Here is a 21,359-nt window from a genome sequence, read left to right as displayed (position 1 = left end):
GAGATGACTGGTTCATTGAACCCAGAGCCTTTCTGCTTGGCCATTAGCTACTAGGAGTGTAGTGGTATCTCATTGTTTTAATTCACATTCCTGATGAGATGTGGAGCATCTTTTAATGTGCTTATTTGACATCTGAATATATTTTTTGGTGAGGTGTTTGTTAAGGTCTTGATCCATTTTTTTAATTGAGTGGTTTGTTTCCTTATTGTTGAGTTATATAGTTCTTTGAATATTTTGGATAACTGTCCTTTATCAGCTGTATCTTTTGCAAATATTTTCTCCTAGTCTATGGCTTGTCTTCCAATTCTCTTGACATTGTCTTTCACAGAGCAGAAGTTATTAATTTTAATGAAGTCCAGTTTATCAGTTCTTCATGGATCCTGCCTTTTGTGTTGTATCTAAAAAGGCATCACCATACCCAAGGTCATTTAGGTTTTCTCCTATGTTATCTTCTAGGAGCTTGATACTTTTGTGTTTTACATTTAGGTCTTTAATCCATTTTGAATTAATTTTTGTGGAGAGTGTAAGGTCTGTGTCTAGATTAATTTTTTTGCAAGTGATGTCCAGTTGTTCCATACCATTTGTTGAAGAGACTGTTTTTGCTCCATTGTATTGCCTTTGAGCCTTTGTCAAAGATCAGTTGACTATATTTATGGGATTCTATTTCTGGGCTATTTTGTTCCATTAATCTGTTTATTCTTTCTCCAATACTACACTGTCTTGATTACTGTAACTACTAGTTAATCTTGTATTCAGGTAACTTCAGTCTTCCAACTTTGCTCTTCTCCTTCAATATTGTGTTGGCTATTTTGGGTCTTTTGCCTCAACGTACAAACTTTAGAATCAGTTTGTTGATATATATCACAGTATAACTTGCTGGGATATTTAGTGGGATTGCTTTACATGTATAGATCAATTTGGGAAGACCTGACATCTTGAAAATATTGAGTCTTCCTATCCATGAACATAGTGTATCTCTCCATTTATTTAGTTCTTCTTTGATTTCCTTTATCAGAGTTTTATAGTTTTCCTCATATAGATCTTGTAATATTTTGTTAGATTTATACTGAAGTATTTTTTTTCTTTTTTGGTGATTTGTTTTTATTTATCTTGTTCAAGACATTTTCAGTATTAATTCTCAGCTCCCTAATTCTGGAAAGTTCTTAGTCATTATCTCTTTGAGCATTACCTCTCCCCCTATTTCCCCTGCCCCCAGTTCTTTCCTTCTTAAACATTATTAGACTGACATATGTTGCAGCTTCTCTTTCTGTGTTTCATATCTATTAACCACTTGTTCAGTGATACTCATTCTTTCTCTTTTCTTTCCTCCCTTCCCCCATCTCATAATTTCTTTAGATTTGTTTTCCACTTCGGCAGTTCTCTTTTAACTTAGATCTAGTCTGCTATTTAACCTACTGATCATTTTTCATTCCAGTGATAAGTTTTTATTTAAAAAATTGTTTGATTACTTTAAAAAATCTGTTCTTTTCCTATAGTATCTTATTTCTTCATTGTGGTTTCCAAATTATTTAAAAACATGATTCTTTTCTAGTCTATTGTTTTTACTTCTTGATGTGTCAATTTTGGGGTCTGCTACTCACTCTTATGGTGATTTGTTTCCTTATGTGGTCTGTGATGTTTAATTTTGGTAGTTTATTGTTAGAGTTTTCTGTAAGCCCTGAGCTGTGGAAGAGTTGCTAAGGGTAAAGATTTTAATGTTGTGTTTGCTGGATCCCTAGGAATTTTAGTGGTCTTGGATCACTTTATATATTAACTATTCATTTGCATTCTTAAACTATGCATGGAGAAAAAACTTAGACCCCCTCATCTTGTGTGAGCTTAGAATTTCCATTTTTTACAGGTGATTTTTTTTTTTTTTTAACTCAAGGTCTGGGACACTCAGCAATGTCTTTGCTCTTTCTTGGGCTAGTGAGCAGGCTCTGAATAGTCTTAATTTTTGCTTGCAAGAGTGTTCTTCATGGTGGTCTGGGCTTCATTTTGGCAGGGAGTTCTGGATGGAGCTTTAGTGCCTGTTATTCATCCTCGTGTAGGCCCATCACCCCTAAATCTGAGACTAAAACCCCAGTGGATTTCTGAGGCTTTGGTTTTGCTTTTCTTTGATTTTGAAATCTGGGGTATATTTGTCCTCTGGAGCTCATGTATGTAATTAGATTTCGTTCATTGGTTATATTTAATCTGGAGCTCCCATGTGTCTGTGGTGGGAGGGGCACATCCATATCAGCTCTGTATATACCACGTGGCCTGAATTCATATTTGATGTAGGTCACCATCCATGTATCCAGTTATATTGGTATATAAGTACTACTTGGTGCTCTGCTTTTGTTTTCTCGTTTGGAATTAGTTATTAAGCACATTGCTGTATTTCAGTTACCCATTATTTGAAAAAGGTGTATGGTGTTTCCTGTATTAACATATGATGGCACATAGCCTAGCATCCCTACAAAACTGGACATGTGTCTGGTAATATCTTTCTGTTTTCAAAGAACTTGTTCTAGTTTCATTAAGGCCTTAAAGAAACATACCTTTTATAAATCCTGATTTTTATCTGCATTAAGCATATGAAGATACTGAGAGTAAGAGAAATTATTGTATTATCTGCTATGACAAAAGATTTTCAATGAAGGAGGCAGTGTGTTGATTTATATTTATGGATGCTAAAAATCAGTTAATAGACTGGCACTTTGAGTAGCAGAAAATGTAGTACAGTAATGTGTACTGTACTAACGTGCCTTTTCACTAAGTAGTACATTGTGAATGTTGTCTCATGGATGGTGATTATTTTATGATTTATTTTGTCAATCACCTTTTCATGGAGAAGTGAAAGATTAGAAAAATACTGCCATGAATATAGTTGAATTTCTCTTTTTATACTGTCTTATTATTTACTTCTAGATATGGAACTGCTGAGTCAAAGAGTATACTCATTTTTTTTTCATTCAACAAACATTTATTCAGCGCCTACTATGTGCTAGACACTGTGCTAGTTGCTTGGAATATATCCATGAACAAAACAGACAAAGGTCTCTGAGGTGAAGGAGCTTAGAAGGGATATGCTCATTTGATATTTTGATGTTGCCAAATTTCCCTTTGGGGAGATTGCACCAATTTGCACTCTCACCAGCAGTGCATTGATAACAAAATCTAACAAAACTTCTACAAAAATAAATTGCAGATGGTAGATAACCTAACAAAAATATTCTCTACCTGGCTGACTTATCATATGCTCCAGCTTAGTGAGACATATGTCCTATCTGTCTCAGCTTATCATATGCCCCAGCTTAGTGAGACCTACTTTTTGTAAGATAAGGGATTTAACTCTAGAGTGTAGGGCAGCTTACAGAATTATGTGAGGGTGCTGGGGAAACCAGCTTGTTAGCTGCTCAGTCACAGGTAACACACATCTCCATTTATTTATGTCTGTCCTTCTTTCTTTCTTTAGGATCTTCTAAATTTCTTTGAATCAATTTTCTTGTTGCCTCAAATTAATATCCAGTTAGGTGTTTATATTCTCTCATGAGTTCAGAGCAATTTTCCAGCTGCCGTCTGGATTTTCCCATGTCCCCTGCAGAAGATGCACTGACCCACACTGATGGGAGTGAGGGAAGTAGTTTGAAGACCACGGACTCATGTCATCGAAAGCCTAGGGTGCCATCACGAGGCAACTGAGCCTGCCTTTGCTGAAATGTTTTACATTGAGCTTGTCTTTCCTTTCTTCCTCTTGGGAGGTTTGATCAGGGCCTTGAGATTAAGGGGGCTTCAAATGAGCCCTCTGCTCGGTGGTAACTTTGTGCTAGTGAGCGGGTGATCACTAGCACACTAGCGGGTGTGCTAGTGTGCTAGTGATCAATACCTTGGTCACAGGTATTGATCCTCCACTGGCGTGGGAGGCTGATCCTTGCGCTGGGGGCTCAATATCTGAACGCGCTCAGGCCTCACAAAGGCTCGTGGAGGGCCTGCCTCTATAAAACGGGGATATTAATAACATGAGGATAAATTCCTAAGCAGAAAAGTCCCCTAGGAACAGGCTTTCCAACTGTCCTATGTTAATTGTCTCCTGGATTGTCTAACAAACCCTAGGTTCCAGCACTGTGAAATGCGGACAATAGGCTTCTGGTGTACAGGGCTACTCTGCCATCTTGTGGCCATTTTCTAGAACTGCACTTCCCTAGATGTCAGCCTCCTTCCTAGATCTAGTATCTTGCAAAACTGGAATGGGTCATCCTGGATTGTTTCTGCCTTTGGCTTTGCGAACCGATATGATTTGAAGAGATATGTCATGGCACATACCAAAAGAAGACTTTTTAATAGTTTTAAACAGATGTATATGTGCAAGCAATTTCATTTCTGTGTAATAGCATCTTGGCATATTAGATAATGTGTGTTCAAAGTAAGAATGGGCCAGTGTCTGTCCCAACGCTGTTTCAAGGATGCTCTGAGGGATCCTGTGATGTTCCTGGGGATTTGAATGAGCATTGTGTAGTAGGTATTAATTTTAGATCGCAATATTACTTTAGGTCACATTGCTTTATTTCTCTAAATTACATTGAATCAGTGGCCCATTGGAGGGAAAATTCAATCTCAGTCATTACTGAAGTAACTTTGCCCACTCCAAGGGAGCATATAAGAATCCCAGACTAGCAGGGCCACAAATTTTGGGTGGGGCCCAGTCTGCTGTCCACAGTTGGCTCCATAAAGATAGTTGCACAGTTTGACATGCTGCAGCTGAAGACTGGAACAGCAGTTAGGCTGAGTCAGCTGACCCTCCCAGCTTTCGCACCACTGACCACTCTGGGAGACAGTGCATAGTGTCCATCCACTGTAGGCTTTCTGGGGTAGCTTCCCCACTCACCCACCCATCCAAAGCACAGTGGAAATAGGGTCTTGGTTACTGACAGAGTACAATCCCTCAGACTCATTCCTTTCCTGGTCTTGAGGAATATCCATGTCCTATACCCTTTGGCATTGCCTTCCGTCCACAAACCACTGGATGGGAACTTTCTAGGATACCTTGCAACTTCTATTTACGACTCTGCAATATAAAAAACCATGATAGGGCTTCCCTGGTGGTGCAGTGGTTGAGAGTCCGCCTGCCGATGCAGGGGACACGGGTTCGTGCCCCGGTCCGGGAAGATCCCACATGCTACGGAGCGGCTGGGCCCGTGAGCCATGGCCGCTGAGCCTGCGTGTCCGGAGCCTGTGCTCCGCAACGGGAGAGGCCACAACAGTGAGAGGCCTGCGTACCACACACACACAAAAAAAATCCAAAAAACAAAAAACCATGACATTCTCCGGTGACTCTGGCCAGGCAGACCAGAACTCCAAACCTACAGTTGTCTACCTTCTTGGGAAGGAAAGGAAAAATGCTGACAGCAATAGCAGCCGGAAGAAGGCACAAATGAACACCTCAGTAAATCATCCTGTGTTTGGCTGTGTTTCACTTGAGTCAGCACTCACCACTGAACAGGTGTTTGTTTATTGAATTTCTACTGTAGGCCAAGCACTTACTGGGTTTTCTCAATATGGAGGTGACCTCATGGTTATTACATAATGGAAATGGGTACTAAGTGCTAGGAGAGGGGCACATTCAGAGTTGTGTGGAGGTGCTGGAAGATAATGATGATAATGACTCCACTTGATGGGGCAGGAAGAGTTATTGACAGGAGATGACGTTTGAGCTGGGGCTGGAAATATGAGAAAGCATCTGCATGGTGGGAAAGAAGTGAGGCACAATACCTCCAAGACGGCGGGGCTGCAAGAGTACAGGTCTGGAGCACCGGGGGTGCAGGGGTGATGGGGGGGATGCACATGTGGGAATTATTTGGGGGAGTGAGTACAGGTGAGCTGGATTGGAGCCTCATCCCAGAGCACCTCATTTACTGTACTAGGAAAGATTTAATTTACCTTTTAGGCCAGCAAGTCACAGTCCACTGGCTGTTGCCTTAGATTCCTATGGGCTTACTTAGGGAAACAAGCCAGTGCCTCAGGGCTAACTGTACTTCTGCCTTCTCTCCTGTTCAGAGAAACTGTAATTAACCTGGGAGGGAGCTCTGTGAAATGTAGACAAGGGAGAGAGAGGAAAGCGGGGGTGAGGGGGGCGGGGGTGGGGGAGAGATGAGTTAGCAGTTGTTGGATGAAGCCAAGCAGGAGGTGTTCAGGGGCTGAGCTCAGGCAGTGTGTGCAGAACATACAGATGTACGAGACAATTTGGAGATAGAATCCATGGCTTAGAGATCTTAGATATAGAGGGTAAAGGAGAAATAAAAGATTATAGAGTTTTCAAGATTAGGCAGCTGGTTCAATGAAACTCCCACTGTTTAAAACAGAAGGTAAGAGGAAAAGCACATTTGGAGGCCAAGACGGTGAGTTGTTTGGGGACACATTTAAGATACATGTGGGACTTCTGCAATAAAATGGAGTACATGAGAATTGAAAAAGAGAAAAAAATCTAGGGGACTTCCCTGGTGGGGCAGTGGTTAAGAATCCACCTGCCAATGCAGGGAACGTGGGTTGGATCCCTGGTCTGGGAAGATCCCACATGTGGTGAAGTTACTAAGCCCACGTGCCACAACTACTGAGCCTGCACTGTAGAGCCTGCAAGCCACAACTACTGAGCCCACGTGCCGCAAGTACTGAAGCCCGTGTGCCTAGACCCTGTGCTCTGCAACAAGAGAAGCCACCGCAATGAGCAGCCCAAGCCCTGCTCGCCGCAACTAGAGAAAGCCTGCATGCAGCAACGAAGACCCAATGCAGCTAAAAATAAAAAAAAGAATAATAAAAAAAAGAAAAAAAAATCGAGGTCATAGTTTTGGAAATTTTAAAAGTTTAGAAGTAAAATTCTCTCTGTTCACAGATTATATAATCTTGTATGTAGAGAGACCCCCTAAAGATTCCACAAAAAAATTGATGTATAAACATTTTCAGCAAAGTAGCAGGATACAAAGGCAACACAAAAATCAGTTGCATTTCTGGAAACTAACAACGAGCAATCCAAAAGGGAAATTAAGAAAACAATTTTATTACAATAGAATTAAAAGAATAAAATACCTAAGAATTCACTTAATCAAAGAGGTGAAAGACATATACAATGAAAACTACAATACATTGCTGAAAAATATTAAAGAAGATATTCATGGAGAGGTTCATGGATTAGAAGCCTTAATATTGTTAAGACGTCAATACTACAGATTTAAAAAAATCTCAATGACGTTTTTTTGTGTAAGTAAAAAGACCTACCCTAAAATTCATGTGGAATCTCAAGGGATCCCAGATAGCCAAAACAATCTTGAAAAGGAAGAAGAAACCTGGAGCATTCACACTTCCTGATTTTATATTATAACTTGCTGCAAAATTACGGTAACCAAAGCAGTGTTCTGTAGTAACCTAACTGGGAAAAGAACTTGAAAGAGAATAGATACATGTATATGTATAGCTGAATCACTTTGCTTTACACCTGAAACTAATACCATATTGTTAAACAACTATACTTCAATATAAAATAAAAATTAAAAAAAAAGATGCATGTGGGACTTCTGGATAGAGAAGCAAGACAGGCTATTGGAAATAGGAGTCTAGAGGTTGAGAGAGAGTTGGTGGTTTTAGGTTTGGGAGACATCGGTGAATAGGCTTAAGAGAAGCCGTACAGTGAACAGATCGCTCAGGGAGAGTGAGTGGAGTAAGAAAAAGCAGGACGGCCGAAGCTGGAGGGGTACAGCTGTTGTTGAGGGTGGATAACTAGAGCATCCCAAGTGAGAGCAGGAAAGGGGAGCCAGAGTTAGGAGCAAAGCCCAGGGAGAGTGTGGTCACAGAGGCAAAGGAGGACACTTCTCATGTCATAAAGCCAAGAGATCCAACGGGATAAGGAGTGAGCACAGTCTTCAAACGGCCATGACAAGGTGGCTGGTGACTTGTGAGCTGGTTTAGCCACGTGGGGTGAAGGCAGCTGAAGCAGCTGGATCGGAGGAATTACGGTGTAAAGGGAGGTGAAGAGGTAGGGCTAGTGAATATGGGTGTTCTGTTGAGGAGTTTGTAGGAGAAGGTAAGGAGATGAGAGGGCAGCTTAGAATTCCATTAGAGGATTTGAGAGGAGACTTAAGTGTACTGAAAGGCTTGGCGGAGGGGGGGAAGCCAATGGAGGGGGAGAGATTGAAGATGTGACAGACAAGGGATAATTAATGGGCTGTCACCCAGGCGGGAGGGAGGCAGTGGGATTAGGTTAGGCCAGTGGTTCTCTGTCGTTAGGAACCAGTTTTGGGGACTAGGGACCAAACTGGCTTGAGAATTCACTGAAATGGGATAGAAATCCCCTGGGATCTCCGTGGGATCTCCTTACACTGGTAAGCCAGTGTAGGAAGTAACCGAAAGTCCCCTAGGCTTATCTCGAGATGGTGATGTGGCCTCCCAGAACTATCTGGGATCCTTTTGGAGGGACCCACATGTAATTCAGGTTAAAAAAAATCTCAGAGCATCCACTCTTAGTAGTCATTGTGTTGGGACACACTTATAGCTACGTCCCAGTCTTTTGTTTCCTGTCACAGCGAATGCTTAGCAGCTCCCCAGCTAACCCTGTTTGGTTTTAGGAAAAAGGAATGACTTCATCTTGTGTCATTGCCTTTGGATTCAATAACATGTAATTAGAAGCAGTGGGGCCTTCCCAGATTAGCAGTTTTTATTTAAAAGTCTTTTGGAATATCTGAGTCTTATTAATTTGAAATTCTTTACTTTAAAAAAATTATTTATTTATTTTTGGTTGCGTTGGGTCTTCGTTGCTTGGCGCGGGCTTTCTCTAGCTGAGGTGAGGGGGGGCTACTCTTTGTTGTGGTGCACGGGCTTCTCATTGCGGTGGCTTCTCTTGTTGTGGAGCATGGGCTCTAGGCACGCGGGCTCTAGAGCGCAGGCTCAGTAGTTGTGGTGCATGGGCTTAGTTGCTCTGTGGCATGTGGGATCTTCCCGGATCAGGACTCGAACCCGTGTCCCCTGCATTGGCAGGCGGATACTTAACCACTGCGCCACCAGGGAAGTCCGAAATTCCTTAATTTTAACTGATTAGCTTTAAAAAGAAAAACATTTTTTTTTCTGATTTTATTATATCTACCCAGTAACTAGATTGTAAACATTTTGAAGAAAGGGATTCTTGTCTGTTTATCCCTTTGGTGTTCTCTACATCAGATGCATTTGACAAAAATTCATTGCTTTGGTTGGAATGAGAGGTGCCTCTCCTTCTATTCACCCTCGTATGTGTTGGTGATAATTAGTGAAACTGAATGTTCTTTTCATTACTCTCGCGGCCGACATTATGTTTTCTTTTTGGCTCTCTGGCAGTGTTAAGGGGCTGAACTGGCTGTTGTGAAAATGACAGTTGCTCTGAAGGATTATGTAAAAATGCAAGACATCTTTTTTTACTTGAAGGAAAGTTAACTAGAATTTTTTTTTTGAGTCATGTTGACACCATAAACACAGAGTTTTATTGCCTGTTGACTTACTGAGGACTTAAAGTGTAGAGTTTGACTTTTCATTGTTCTTCACTTGTCCCAAACAAACACAGTTTTAAAGGCAGAAGAATTGAAATCATTTTGGACCCTCGGTGTACTGGGCCCTTTACAGGCTATCTCTGTTGGGATATTTATTCAGGGTCAGGTTTCAATCCACAATGGAAAGCCTACATTTTGCATATTAGGAAACTCAAGCACAGAGAACAAAAGAGTTATTTCGGAATTTACCTAAAATTTATCAAAACTGTTGCTTTTTCTTTTTTTTTTTTCCACTTGCACAGCCATGGCATATGCAGCAAACACCTCCCTGCTCACATCTCCCTTGTATATAGAAAGGACTTTGGGATCTTCTGTTTGTCTCATAGTAGTGAAAATTCTAGCATCTTCTTAAGTTAAAGACTTTTTCTTGGATTTTTCTCTCATCACACTTGCTTTTATAGGAAACAGAGGAGGTTAGGTTAGATGAACTGTGAGTGCTTGACTGAATAAATAGTCTCCTTCTGAAAGGACCTGGTTAAATTTATTGATAGCTTGGTGTCCAGAAACCTTTTCTCTTTTTATACTTCATTAATTACAGATCACAAACGAAGTCCTTGAAGCTCAGAGGTGACGCAGGTAGAGGGAATGTGTGCACTGCCAGACTCTGTTCAGCGCTATCTGAATCCAAGGTCGTTTCCTAAGTATAGTTAAAGGAACAAGCCTATCTTATGCCCATTGGTAGATTAACTAAACTATAATTTTGGATGGAACTACAGATGTATATAGTAGGATGATTACTAAGAAATTCAAAACTATTCTGCAAAATAGTTTACCATGAGAGTAGAGTGGTGATTATGTTGTTATTTATTTATTTATCAATTATAATATCCAGGCAAGGTTTTTATACTTCTTAGTGTGTTTGGAACAGAATCCAGCAGATCCCATGAAAGGGGATCCAGTCCTTTTGCAATAAATGTGAGTGGTTTGAATAAGTCTAAAAAGGACACAGCTGGTAAAAAAAAAAAAAAAAAAAAACGCTCATAACTGACACATCAAATCAACACATGAATTTTATATCTTCCCACTCAAATGTTATTCCTAAAGTCCTCAAAGGATTTGAAAAGGAAGAGTCAGGAATGTGCCTGGTGTAGGCGAGAATGGCCAGGAGGCCAGTGTACCTGGAACAGGGTGAGAGAAGGGGAGCTGGAGGACGTGAGGTGAGGGAGGTGCTGCAGGGTCAGGTGGGGTAGTCCCGAGACCTGGTGTGAAGACTGCATTTTACTGTGTGTGGGATTTGAAGCTGCGAAGGATTTTGATGACACATGCAATGTGATCTAACCTACGTTTTTTCCCATATATATATATATATTTTTTGGTGATACGCGGGCCTCTCACTGTTGTGTCCTCTCCTGCTGCGGAGAACAGGCTCCGGACGCGCAGGCCCAGCGGCCATGGCTCACGGGCCCAGCCGCTCCGTGGCACGCGGGATCCTCCCGGACCGGGGCACGAACCCGCGTCCCCTGCATCGGCAGGCGGACTCCCAACCACTGTGCCACCAGGGAGCCCTAACCTACGTTTTAACAGTATTACTCTGGCTGCTTTTTTGAGAATTGATGGAAGGTGGGTAAAGGGTGACCCCAGTTAGGTAGAATGTTGGCCACAAATGATGGTAGCTTGATTCAGGAGAGTAGCAGTGGAAGCGGTGAGAACTAGGCAATTTGGAGAGACACACACACACACTCATTCATCTCCAGTATGACGTATGTACTCCTCTGAGGATAGAACGGACAGAATTCACTAACTGCATGGAGTATGAGAGAGAGATATCAAGGGTCATTGGAAGGATTTTGGCCTGAGCACCGGAAGGAAGGAGTTGCCATGAACTTTGAGAGAAGGCAGTGGAAGGAATAGGTTTGGGCAGGTGAGGGTTGGCACTGGAGTGGGCATCGGGAGTCTAGTGTTGGGAACATCAAGTCTGAGATGTCTTTTAAACATCCTAGGAAAGATACTGAGTAGGTAGTTGGATGCCTGAGTGTGGAGTTCAAGGGAAGGGTCTGGTCTCAATATATAAATTTGAGAGTCTTCAGCATTTGGGTGATATTTAAAGCCACGATACTGGCTCACATCCCCCAAGGAGTAAGCATAGGCATGGAAGAGAAGTGGCGAAGGACTCAGGGGTCAGGGAGGAGGACTCCAGAGTCCTCCAGGGAGCAAGCGGTGAGGTGGGAGGAAAAACAGGAGAGCTCATGTCCTAGAAGCCAAGTGAGAATCTGTTCAAGGGAGAGAGAATGATCAACCATGTCAAATGTGGTTGGTAAGTTAGATAAGGTTTGCCTTAGTGTCAGTTCCTTTAAAAGCAGGGTCTGTAAACAAGGTCTTTGGTACCGGTATTTATTTGGTCGTGATCCAAGGAATAGGAATGAGAGGTGAGATTGTGGAAGAAAGCCATTAAAGGGCGTGTGATTGAGGTTGCCGCTCTAGATTATAGGGTCAACTCCACTGAGACATCTGAGAAGGAGCCAGAGTGCCCCCAGACTTGTCTGTACAAGTGATGGGAAGCTGGGGCATTTATCCAGTCCCCCATCGGTTGAGGGTTTTCCTGGGAGTGTTGACTCCCCTCTGCTTCTGCGCTTTGCAGGCTGCTGTGGGAGAAGGCCTTGAGGCAGAAAAGCAGAGAGGTGAGGTGGGTGCTTGATGAGGAAGGCTGCGAGTGAGCATGGGACTTTCTACTACAGTTGTGGCTGAGATCACAGGTGGGCCCAGGGAACGAGATGTGGACCATCACACGTGTTTGCTTCAAAGACTGACAGTTGACTGTTGGATTTTACCTAGTGGATGTCTTTGACCTTGAGAAAGCAGTTGAATGGAGTGGTGGGGCAAGCCTGATCGGCGTAGGTTGAGGAGAGGGGAAGAGAGACTGGAGGAAGTATAACAGCACCCAAGGAAAGTGGAATCCAGAGGCAGCAGAGACGTGGGGTAAAGGGAGGCTAATTTTTTTTTAAGATGGGAGAAACAACAGCGTTTAGACGGATGGGAGTGATCCAGTGGAAAGGGAAGACTCTTGGATGGAGAGAAAGAAGAGTGTTCTTGAGTGGATGAGAAGGGTGCGGCCCAGTGCATAAATGGAGAATTTGGCCTCAGATGGGAATGTGGATCGCTCATCTGTAAACAGTTCATCTGTAGTAAAGGGAGAGAGAGAGTGTATGGGAAGCCTGGCCCCTTCTGATCGTCTTCATTCCCTCCCTGAGAAGGAGGAAACAAGGTCATCACTGAGAGAGAAGAGGGGGTGGGCGTGCTGGTGGTTTGAGGAGAGCGGAAGGTGTGGGAGGGTCATCTGGGATTGCAGGGCACGGGTGCACCTGTGAAGACACCAGCACAGAAAGTGAGAGTCAGCATTTAGAAACATCTATAGCAGTTGGCATTGCTGTAACGCTTTTATCGTATTTTACAAGAATGTTGGTCTATAATGGATTGGAAATAAGAACATCTGGTCCTTCACAACAGATAGTTTGAGAGGCACTGGGCTGGGAGAGAAGGGACCAGGGATACAGCCTGATGGCTGCACAGCACTGAGGGGCCCAGAGTACAGTGTGAGGCCACTCAGCTCGCCCACTGGTTTCCTCCTGCCTCGTTCATCTGTGGGGCAGAGTTGGCTTTTATGGAGGGTGGTTTTGCTAAGTGGGTCTGATGCAGTGGGAAGGTGCAGTGAGTGTAGGGAGTGTCCAGTGAGATGTGTGGTGACTGACCGTGGTGTTGGTAGCTGGGGAAAGAAGGCAGCAAATCTTGAGGAGGGTGAGAGATTCTGAGAAGGTAGTGGGATTGAGGGAATCCCAGTCGTGGAAGAATCAGATGGCGAGATTGCGAGTTCTAAAAGGAGTGAACTAGAAATAAGGGAGATGGTGATCAGAGAGCAGGATTCTTGACAACACTGCTCACAATAATAAACACTGGGAAAGAAACCAAATGAGTTATTTTGCATGAATACAATGGATAATTTTGAAGCCACTGGAAGTCATGTGGTTGTCCTGTTGCTTTGTGGACACAGGATATGTTGAGTGAAAAAAAAAAAAGGTGGGTTACAAAACAATTGGCAAAGTGAAGTTGCAGAATTTACAACGATCATTTTTATGGTAAAAATATAAACATTTTAGTGCACAGAAGTCTTAACCATGGAGGTGTCTGGATGGCTGAATCACAGGTGCTTTTTACTTTCTGTTTAATGATATTCGATTATACGTTATTGCTATATTCTTATAGCTTTATTGACATACAATTTACATGAAATAAAACTCACCAGTTTTAGGTGCACCACTCTGTAAGTTTTGAAAACTGTACACAATTTTGTAACCGCCATCACATTCGTAATATAGAACATTTTCCTCACCCCCAGATTTTGCTTGTGCCCCTCTGGAGACCCTGGCAACTGTGATTTGTTTTCCCTCTCTATAGTTTTGCCTTTTCTAAAATTTCAGGTAGATGGAATCAACACAAGTTCGTTGTCAGATATGTTTTACAAATATTTTCTTGTAGTCTGTCGCTTGCCTTTTCATTTTCCTAACAGTGTATTTTGAAGAGAAAGTTTTAAATTTTGATGAAATCTAATTTTCCTTTAAACAAATTTTATGCTTTGTGCTTACTGTATTCTACTTAAATCTTTGCCTACACCAAAGCTGCAAGTAATTTTTCCAATGTTTTTTTTTCTAGAAGTTTTATAGTTTTAGATATTACATTTAGGTCTAATGATCCATTTTATATTTTTGTTCATGTTTTTAACAAAGGATCGAGGTTCGTTTTGTTTTTTGCGCATGGACATCTAATTGTTTTAGCACCACTTGTTGAAAAAGATTATCCTTTCCCCATTGAATTGCTTTGACACTTTTATTGGAAATTAATTCACCATATATGTGTGGGATTATTTCTGGAGTGTCTGTTCTCTTTCATTGGTCTATATGTCTGTCTTTACACCAGATAGTAATTGTATATTATATACAGTATGCTGTATATTATGTGTTATACAAAAAAGAAAAATAAGTGTTGTGTCAGGTAGTGTAAGTCCTTCCACTTTGTTCTCCTTTTTTTTTTTTTTAACGCTTTGGGTTTGGGGTAATTGAAGTCATTTGTATTTCCATATAAATTTTAGAATCAGTGTGTCAATTTCTATGAATAAGTTCTCCTGGATTTTCTTGTTATATTGTATATTGCAGTATGGGGAGAAAAAGACAAGACATACAGATTGAAAAGGAAGAAGTAAAACTCTCTTTATTTGCAGTTTTTATTCTCATGGTGATTCATTTCCTCATGTGGTTGGTGAGAATTTTGCCAGTTCATCTTCATTTGAGGGTTACCCCTGTACTCAATACCTAGAAGATCTATATGCCCTGAGCTGTCAATTGTAATCTACATTAAAGTTACTAGAACTATTAAGTGAGGCTAGCAGTTTCACAGGTTGCAGGGTAAAATATACAAAAAAAAACCCACTCCACAATCTTTTTCTATATTCTAGCAATTAACTTAAAACACAGTGCTATTTACAATTAAGAAACAATACTATGTACACTGGCATAAAAATGTGAAATACTTAGGCAACAATGTAACTAAAGATTATACTGTTGAAGAGAAAGGCATTGCTCTCAGTCTTAGGGGCAACATCTAGTCTTTTATCATTAAGTCTGGTGTTACCTGTAGATTTTTTTGTAATTGCCCTTTGTCAGGTTGAGGCAATTGCCTTCTGTTCTTAGTTTGCTGAGCACTTTGATCAAGAATGGATGTGGAAGAGACTGCCAGAAACAGAGAGGAGCAGACACATTTCAGGAGACCACCTAATCTCCTGAATTCCAGCAAAGCAGAGTAAGTGCCAGCTCTCTTCAGCTCCTGGATTAGGCCCTGAGGCTGCAGAGAAAACTCCGAATAAAAATGGAGAAAGTGACATTTCAGGCTGAAGTTACTAGACACCTCCAGGAAGTAGAGAAGGTAAAAGAAACCCAGGGAGAAGAACTGCCCTCAGACCAGTGTGTTAAACCTTGGAGCAACAATGAGATTAGGAGTTTCCTACAAGAATGGGAACTCCTTGAAGGTGAAGAGTTAAAGAAGAATTATCACATAGCATCAAGGATAATTGCCAGGCATCTCAAGCAAAGGGGCATAAATAAGAGCAGGAGAAAATGTCTCCAGATGCTAATAAACATGCAGGACTTATATTGGACCATTCATGAAGCCAACCAGAGACCAAGGAGTGAACCCTTGTCATGTCCTTATGGAGAGGCCCTTCACAGGATCCTAGAACACAGAGGGGAGAACAAGGACTTCTCAGAAGTGGCTGATGTTCCACCACCTGAGTACCAGCCCCCTGCGTGTGCCATCCCTGATTGCTTTGAGGAGCTGCTGTGGGCTCCCCCACATATAACCTACATAGAGGATCCTCAGATACCCAGATGGGAGCCCTGGAACATGAACCTTCCACAGTCAAGTCCATGCCTGTTTCCTGCATTTCTCTCCCTACACTCTGGCCCCCAGCAACAGTGGTCAACTCTCTCTGACACTGAGTCAGATTGAGAACTTACAGCTGGAACCTGAATCCCAGTTTGATTCGAAGGACAGACAATGGACTAACACAATTCTATACACTCATGACTTCTTTTTTCCTAGCCCAATGTAATGAGGGAAAAAAATGTGAAAATAAATGACGTGAAAATAAATGACTGTGACCCTCATCCCTTTCTGCCTTGTGCTGGATGCTTGGATGGGACCCAGGATTATAGACAGTCCAAGGGACAGGGGAGTGCTCACTTTCCAGGTGACTTGGGACCTGTTAACCTTTCTCTCTACTCTCTCCATCAAGCTTCCTGCATGGAGGATCCTTTAACATCAGGGACAACTTAGATATTCAGAGATAATTGTGCTCAATCCTGCCTTCATCATTTCCTGTGTGATAACAGAACTTGTTTAATGTTTCTGAGCCTAAAATTCTTCCCATTAAAATGGAACCTGGTGTTTCTTATGTCAGAAGATAGATTTAGGATATACACACACACATGACAAAATCACTTGATGTTCCTTTTTTTAAAATAAAGGAAATTTTTATTTTGGAAAAAAAAAAAAAGAATGGATGTGGAAGGGAGATCAGCTCCGTGCTTTGTGTCCGCCTAGAGGGGTGGGATAGGGAGGGTGGGAGGGAGACGCAAGAGGGAGGAGATATGGGGAAGTGTGTATATGTATAGCTGATTCACTTTGTTATACAGCAGAAACTAACACACCATTTGTAAAGCAATTATACTCCAATAAAGATGTTAAAAAAAAAAGAATGGATGTGGAAGTTTGTCAACTGCTTTTTCTGCATCTATTGAGAAGATCATATGATTTTTCTTCCTTAGTCTGTTAGTATGTTGAATTGCATTGATTTTGAATGTTGACCCATTCTTGCATTCCTGGGATAAAGACCACTTGGACTTATGTATTATCCTTTTTAAATGTATTGTTGGATTTCTTTGGGTAAAAATTTGAGAAATTTTATGTCTGTGTTCTTCATGAAAAATACTGGTCTAAGTTTTCTTAATGTTTTTGCCCAGTCTTTTTATCAAGATACTTCTGGCCTCATAAAATAGGTTGGGAGATGTTTCTTTATCTTCCATTTTCTTGAAGTGTTTGTGCAAAGCTGATATTCTTTCTTCTTTTAATGTTTAGTACAATTTCCTAGTGAAGCCATCCAGTCCTGGAGGTTTTTTTTTTTTTTTTTAAATTACAAATTCAATTTCTTTAATAGATATGAGGGCGTTTTGGGTTGTTTCTCTTCTTGCCTTTTTTGCATACAAAAAGCTGTAGATATTTTTCCTTATGTGGTAAGAACACTTAACATAAGTTTTACCCTCTTAGCAAAATTGTAAGTATACAGTACAGTATTATTAATCATATGCCCTATGTTGCGCAGTAAATCTCCAGAACTTATTTATTTTGCGTTACTAAAACTTTGTACCCTGTGACCAACATCTCCCCATTTCCCTCTCCCCCAGCCCTTGGCAACCACCATCCATTCTCTGTGTTTGACTATTTTAGATTCCACATGTAAGTGAGATCATGTAGTATCTGTCTTTTTGTGACTGGCTTATTTTACTTAGCTCAATGTTCTCCAGGTCCATCTATGTTGTTGCAAACGGCAGGATTTCTTTCTTTTTTAAGTCTGAATAATAATCAATTGTATATATGTACATGCCACGTTTTCTTTATCCGTTCATCCATTGATGGACATTGTTCCATCATATCTCGTCTATTGCCGTATCTTGTTTATTGTGAATAATGCTGCAGTGAACATGGGAATGCAGATATCTCTTTGAGATCTAGAGTCAATTCCTTTGGATATATACCCAGAAGTGGGATTGGTAGATAAAATGATAATTGTAATTTTAATTTTTTGAGGAACCTCCATATTGTGTTCAATAGTGGCTGCACCAGTTTACATTCCACCAACAGTGTACAAGGGTTCCCTTTTCTCCACATCCTCACCAATACTTGTCCATTTTTTTTTTTTTTTTTTTTTTTTTTTTTTCTTTTTGCGGTATGTGGGCCTCTCACTGTTGTGGCCTCTCCCGTTGCGGAGCACAGGCTCCGGATGCGCAGGCCCAGCGGCCATGGCTCACGGGCCCAGCCGCTCCGCGGCATATGGGATCCTCCCAGACCGGGGCACGAACCCGTATCCCCTGCATCGGCAGGCGGACTCTTAACCACTGCGCCACCAGGGAGGCCCACTTGTCCATTTTTAATGATACTAGCCATCCTAGCAGGTGTGAGGTGATTTGTATTCTCCTGAGGATTAGTGGTGTTGAGCACCTTTTCATATACCTTTGGGCCATTTGTATGTCTTCTTTGGAATAGTATCTATTTAGGACCTTAGTCTATGTTTAATCAGGTTATTTGCTTTTTGCTATTGAGCTGTATGAGTTCCTTATATATTTGGATATTAATCTGATATGTGGTTTACAGTATTTTCTCCTTTTCCTTAGGTTGCCTTCTCATTTTGTTAATTGCTTCCTTTGCTGTGCAAAAGTATTTTAGTTTGTTGCTTGTGCTTTTGGTGCCATATCCAAGAAATCTTGGCCCAGTCCAATGTCTAGAAGCTTCTTCCCTATATTTTCTCTAAGAGTTTTATTGTTTCAAGCTTTGTGTTTAAGTCTTTAATCATTTTGATTTGATTTTTTGTATATGGTGTGAAATAAGGGTCCAATTTCATTCTTTTGCTTGTGGATATCCAGTTTTCCTAGTACCATTTATTGAAGAGACTATCCTTTCCCCATTGTGTATTCTTGGCACCCTTGTTGAAGATCAGTTGACAGTATACGCATGGGTTCATTTCTGACTCTCTATTCTGTTCCATTGGTCTGTGTGTTTGTTTTTATGCCAGTACCATACTGTTCTGATTACTGTAGCTTTATAATATATTTTGAAATCAGAGAGTGTGGTATCTCCAGCTTTGTTCTTCTTACTCAAGACTGTTTTGGCTATTCATGGTCCAAATGAGTTTTAGGATTGTTTTTTCTATTTCTGTAAAAAATGCCATTGGTATTTTTATAGAGATTGCATTGAATCTGTAGATTGCTTTGGGAAAGATGGACATTTAAACAGTATTAATTCTTCCAATCCATGAACACAGAATGTCCTTTAGTTTGTCTTCTAAACTTCTATAGTTTCTTTTACTTTGTTGAACTTCTCATTTATTCATATATTGTTTTCCTGATTTCATTTAGTTATCTGTGTTCTGTTGTAGTTCATTGAGCTTTAAGATGATTATTTTGAATTCTTCATCAAGTAGTTTATGGATCTCCATTTCTTTAGGGTCAGTTACTAGAGCTTTATTAGTTTCCATTAGTGGTATCATGTTTGCTTGATTTTTCATGATCCTTGTAGCGCTGCATTGGTGTCTGTGCATTTGAAGGAGCAGTCACCTCTTCCAGTTTTTACAGATTGGTTTCAGCAGGTAGCTATATCCTGCTGGGTCCCCAGGCTGAGGGAGCTGCCTCTGGGACCACAGTTGAGTGGGGCTGAATCTCAGTTAAGAGGCTGGCTTGGGGTCCACCATCAGGCCTGGGCTTGGTGGGCCAGCACCCTGGGGCACAGGCAAGCATGGCTCCTGCTGGGTACCCAGGTGTCCAGGACTGCTTCTGAGTCCATGGTTGAGTGAGGTTAGAGCTGGGTCATGGGGCTGCTTCCACATCTGCAGTGGGTCCAGTCAGTAGACCCGTTACTAGGATTGTGGGCATGTGGGGCTAGTGGTAGGATTATGGATGAGCTGGGCTGGAGCTGAGTCCACAGGGAGGTGAGGCTGCTTCTAGGTCTGCAGCCAGGTCCAAGGTTGCCACACCTGCCTTCTACAAAGAGGGCAAAGGGAGCAGAGAATCCCCTTGTAACACAGGAAGGATTACTATTCATAATAGAAGTGATAAAATGTCCCTAATTTTTCCTTTTTTTCCCCTATTTTTGAGCCTTAATCCCAGCTGTCCATCATAATATAAAAAATAGAATTTCATATTAGGAGAGTTAAAAGTTGATGTTCCTAGCTACCCTGTGGTTTTCTAGGAAATTATTGGCTGACTACATTGTTTCTCAATGTGTGAAAAAAGGTTGTGGCCCCCTCTTAATTTTCTTAAGTATTGTGAAATTTTGGACATGTTTAATGGGGAAATTATCAGTGTTACAAGTAAGTAGAATACGGCCTGCCTTCAGAAATGATATTGATTTATGATGAGAAAAATATGATGACCAATTTTTGGGGTAAAAGCTGCTGAAGTGGTATCTGAGCTCTATAGAGGATGGTGGATATGAAGTCTAAATGCAGAACACTTTGCAAGACAATTTTGTTGATATTGAAAAGAAACAGGCCTTCCCCTTTTAAAGACATTGCTGTTTAAAACTCCATCAAGTGCATGAGGGAAAGTGAGACAATACATACAAAATATATTTTTACATCAGGGTGAGGTACAGAGAATATTTCTTCTTTGTGTCCCTACACCTCTGTTACTACAGGGTTACTATGCTTCAAAGATAAGTGTTTATACTTTTAATTTACATTTGAAAAAAATTAAATTAAAAAAAATCCCACCCAAGTGAGAATCTTCGAAACTATAAAACAGTAGAGGTCCCTAATACCATTTAATCTGGAGGATCCAAACAGAAAACCTAAGTGGCTTTTGTATTAAATAGGCTAGTTTTATAGAATTTAACATTTTGAGAACCAATGAGGGAAGATCTAATGTGTTTCATATATTACAACACTTTGCACATGGGAAGTTTTCATTTGGTGTGAGTTGTGTGCCAAATGATGGAGTGTATTGCTGCTTTAAGTCTAATTATTCTAAATATAAAATTAAAAAGAGAGGTAAAGGAGATGAGCTCTAGAAAATGAAGAGAGAACACATTGAATTTTTTGGGGGGCCTGGGACAGTTTCATTTTGGGGACTTAGGAAGAGTGCCCGGATCTCTGGCAGCCTTGCTATACCCAGTGCAGTTGTGGACTAGCAGTTGTGGATGGGCTTCACTGGGAGCTTGGGAGGGCTGTGGAATCTCAGGCCTACTGAATGTGTCTGCATTTTTTTTTTTTTTTTGCGGTACATGGGCCTCTTACTGCTGTGGCCTCTCCCGTTGCGGAGCACAGGCTCCGGACGCGCAGGCTCAGCGGCCATGGCTCACGGGCCCAGCCGCTCCGCGGCATGTGGTATCTTCCCAGACCGGGGCACGAACCCGTGTCCCCTGCATCAGCAGGCGGACTCTCAACCACTGCATCACCAGGGAAGCCCCCGTGTCTGCATTTTAACACAGTCCCCAAGAGGTTCATAAGCAGAGTCAGGTTTAAGAGGCACTGCTCAAAAATGATGAGGTCTGCCAATG

General features: G+C 41.4%; 2 protein-coding genes across 2 annotated transcripts in view; both read left to right on the top strand.

Moving 5' to 3' along the window:
• Window positions 1-21,359, top strand: part of SYT16 (synaptotagmin 16) — a 255,605-nt gene that overhangs the window by 10,632 nt on the left and 223,614 nt on the right. The window lies entirely within an intron of this gene.
• Window positions 10,646-16,040, top strand: LOC132489156 (putative uncharacterized protein MSANTD5). Its single transcript, XM_060098093.1, has 2 exons — window positions 10,646-10,705; window positions 15,369-16,040. The coding sequence occupies exons 1-2, from the start codon at window positions 10,646-10,648 to the stop codon at window positions 16,038-16,040; spliced, it is 732 nt and encodes a 243-aa protein (XP_059954076.1).

Source organism: Mesoplodon densirostris, chromosome 4, assembly GCF_025265405.1.
Source record: "Mesoplodon densirostris isolate mMesDen1 chromosome 4, mMesDen1 primary haplotype, whole genome shotgun sequence".
Classification (NCBI taxonomy): domain Eukaryota; kingdom Metazoa; phylum Chordata; class Mammalia; order Artiodactyla; family Ziphiidae; genus Mesoplodon; species Mesoplodon densirostris.
The sequence above is the reverse complement of the archived record's forward strand: the minus strand, read 5'-3'. Positions and strand labels throughout refer to the sequence as shown.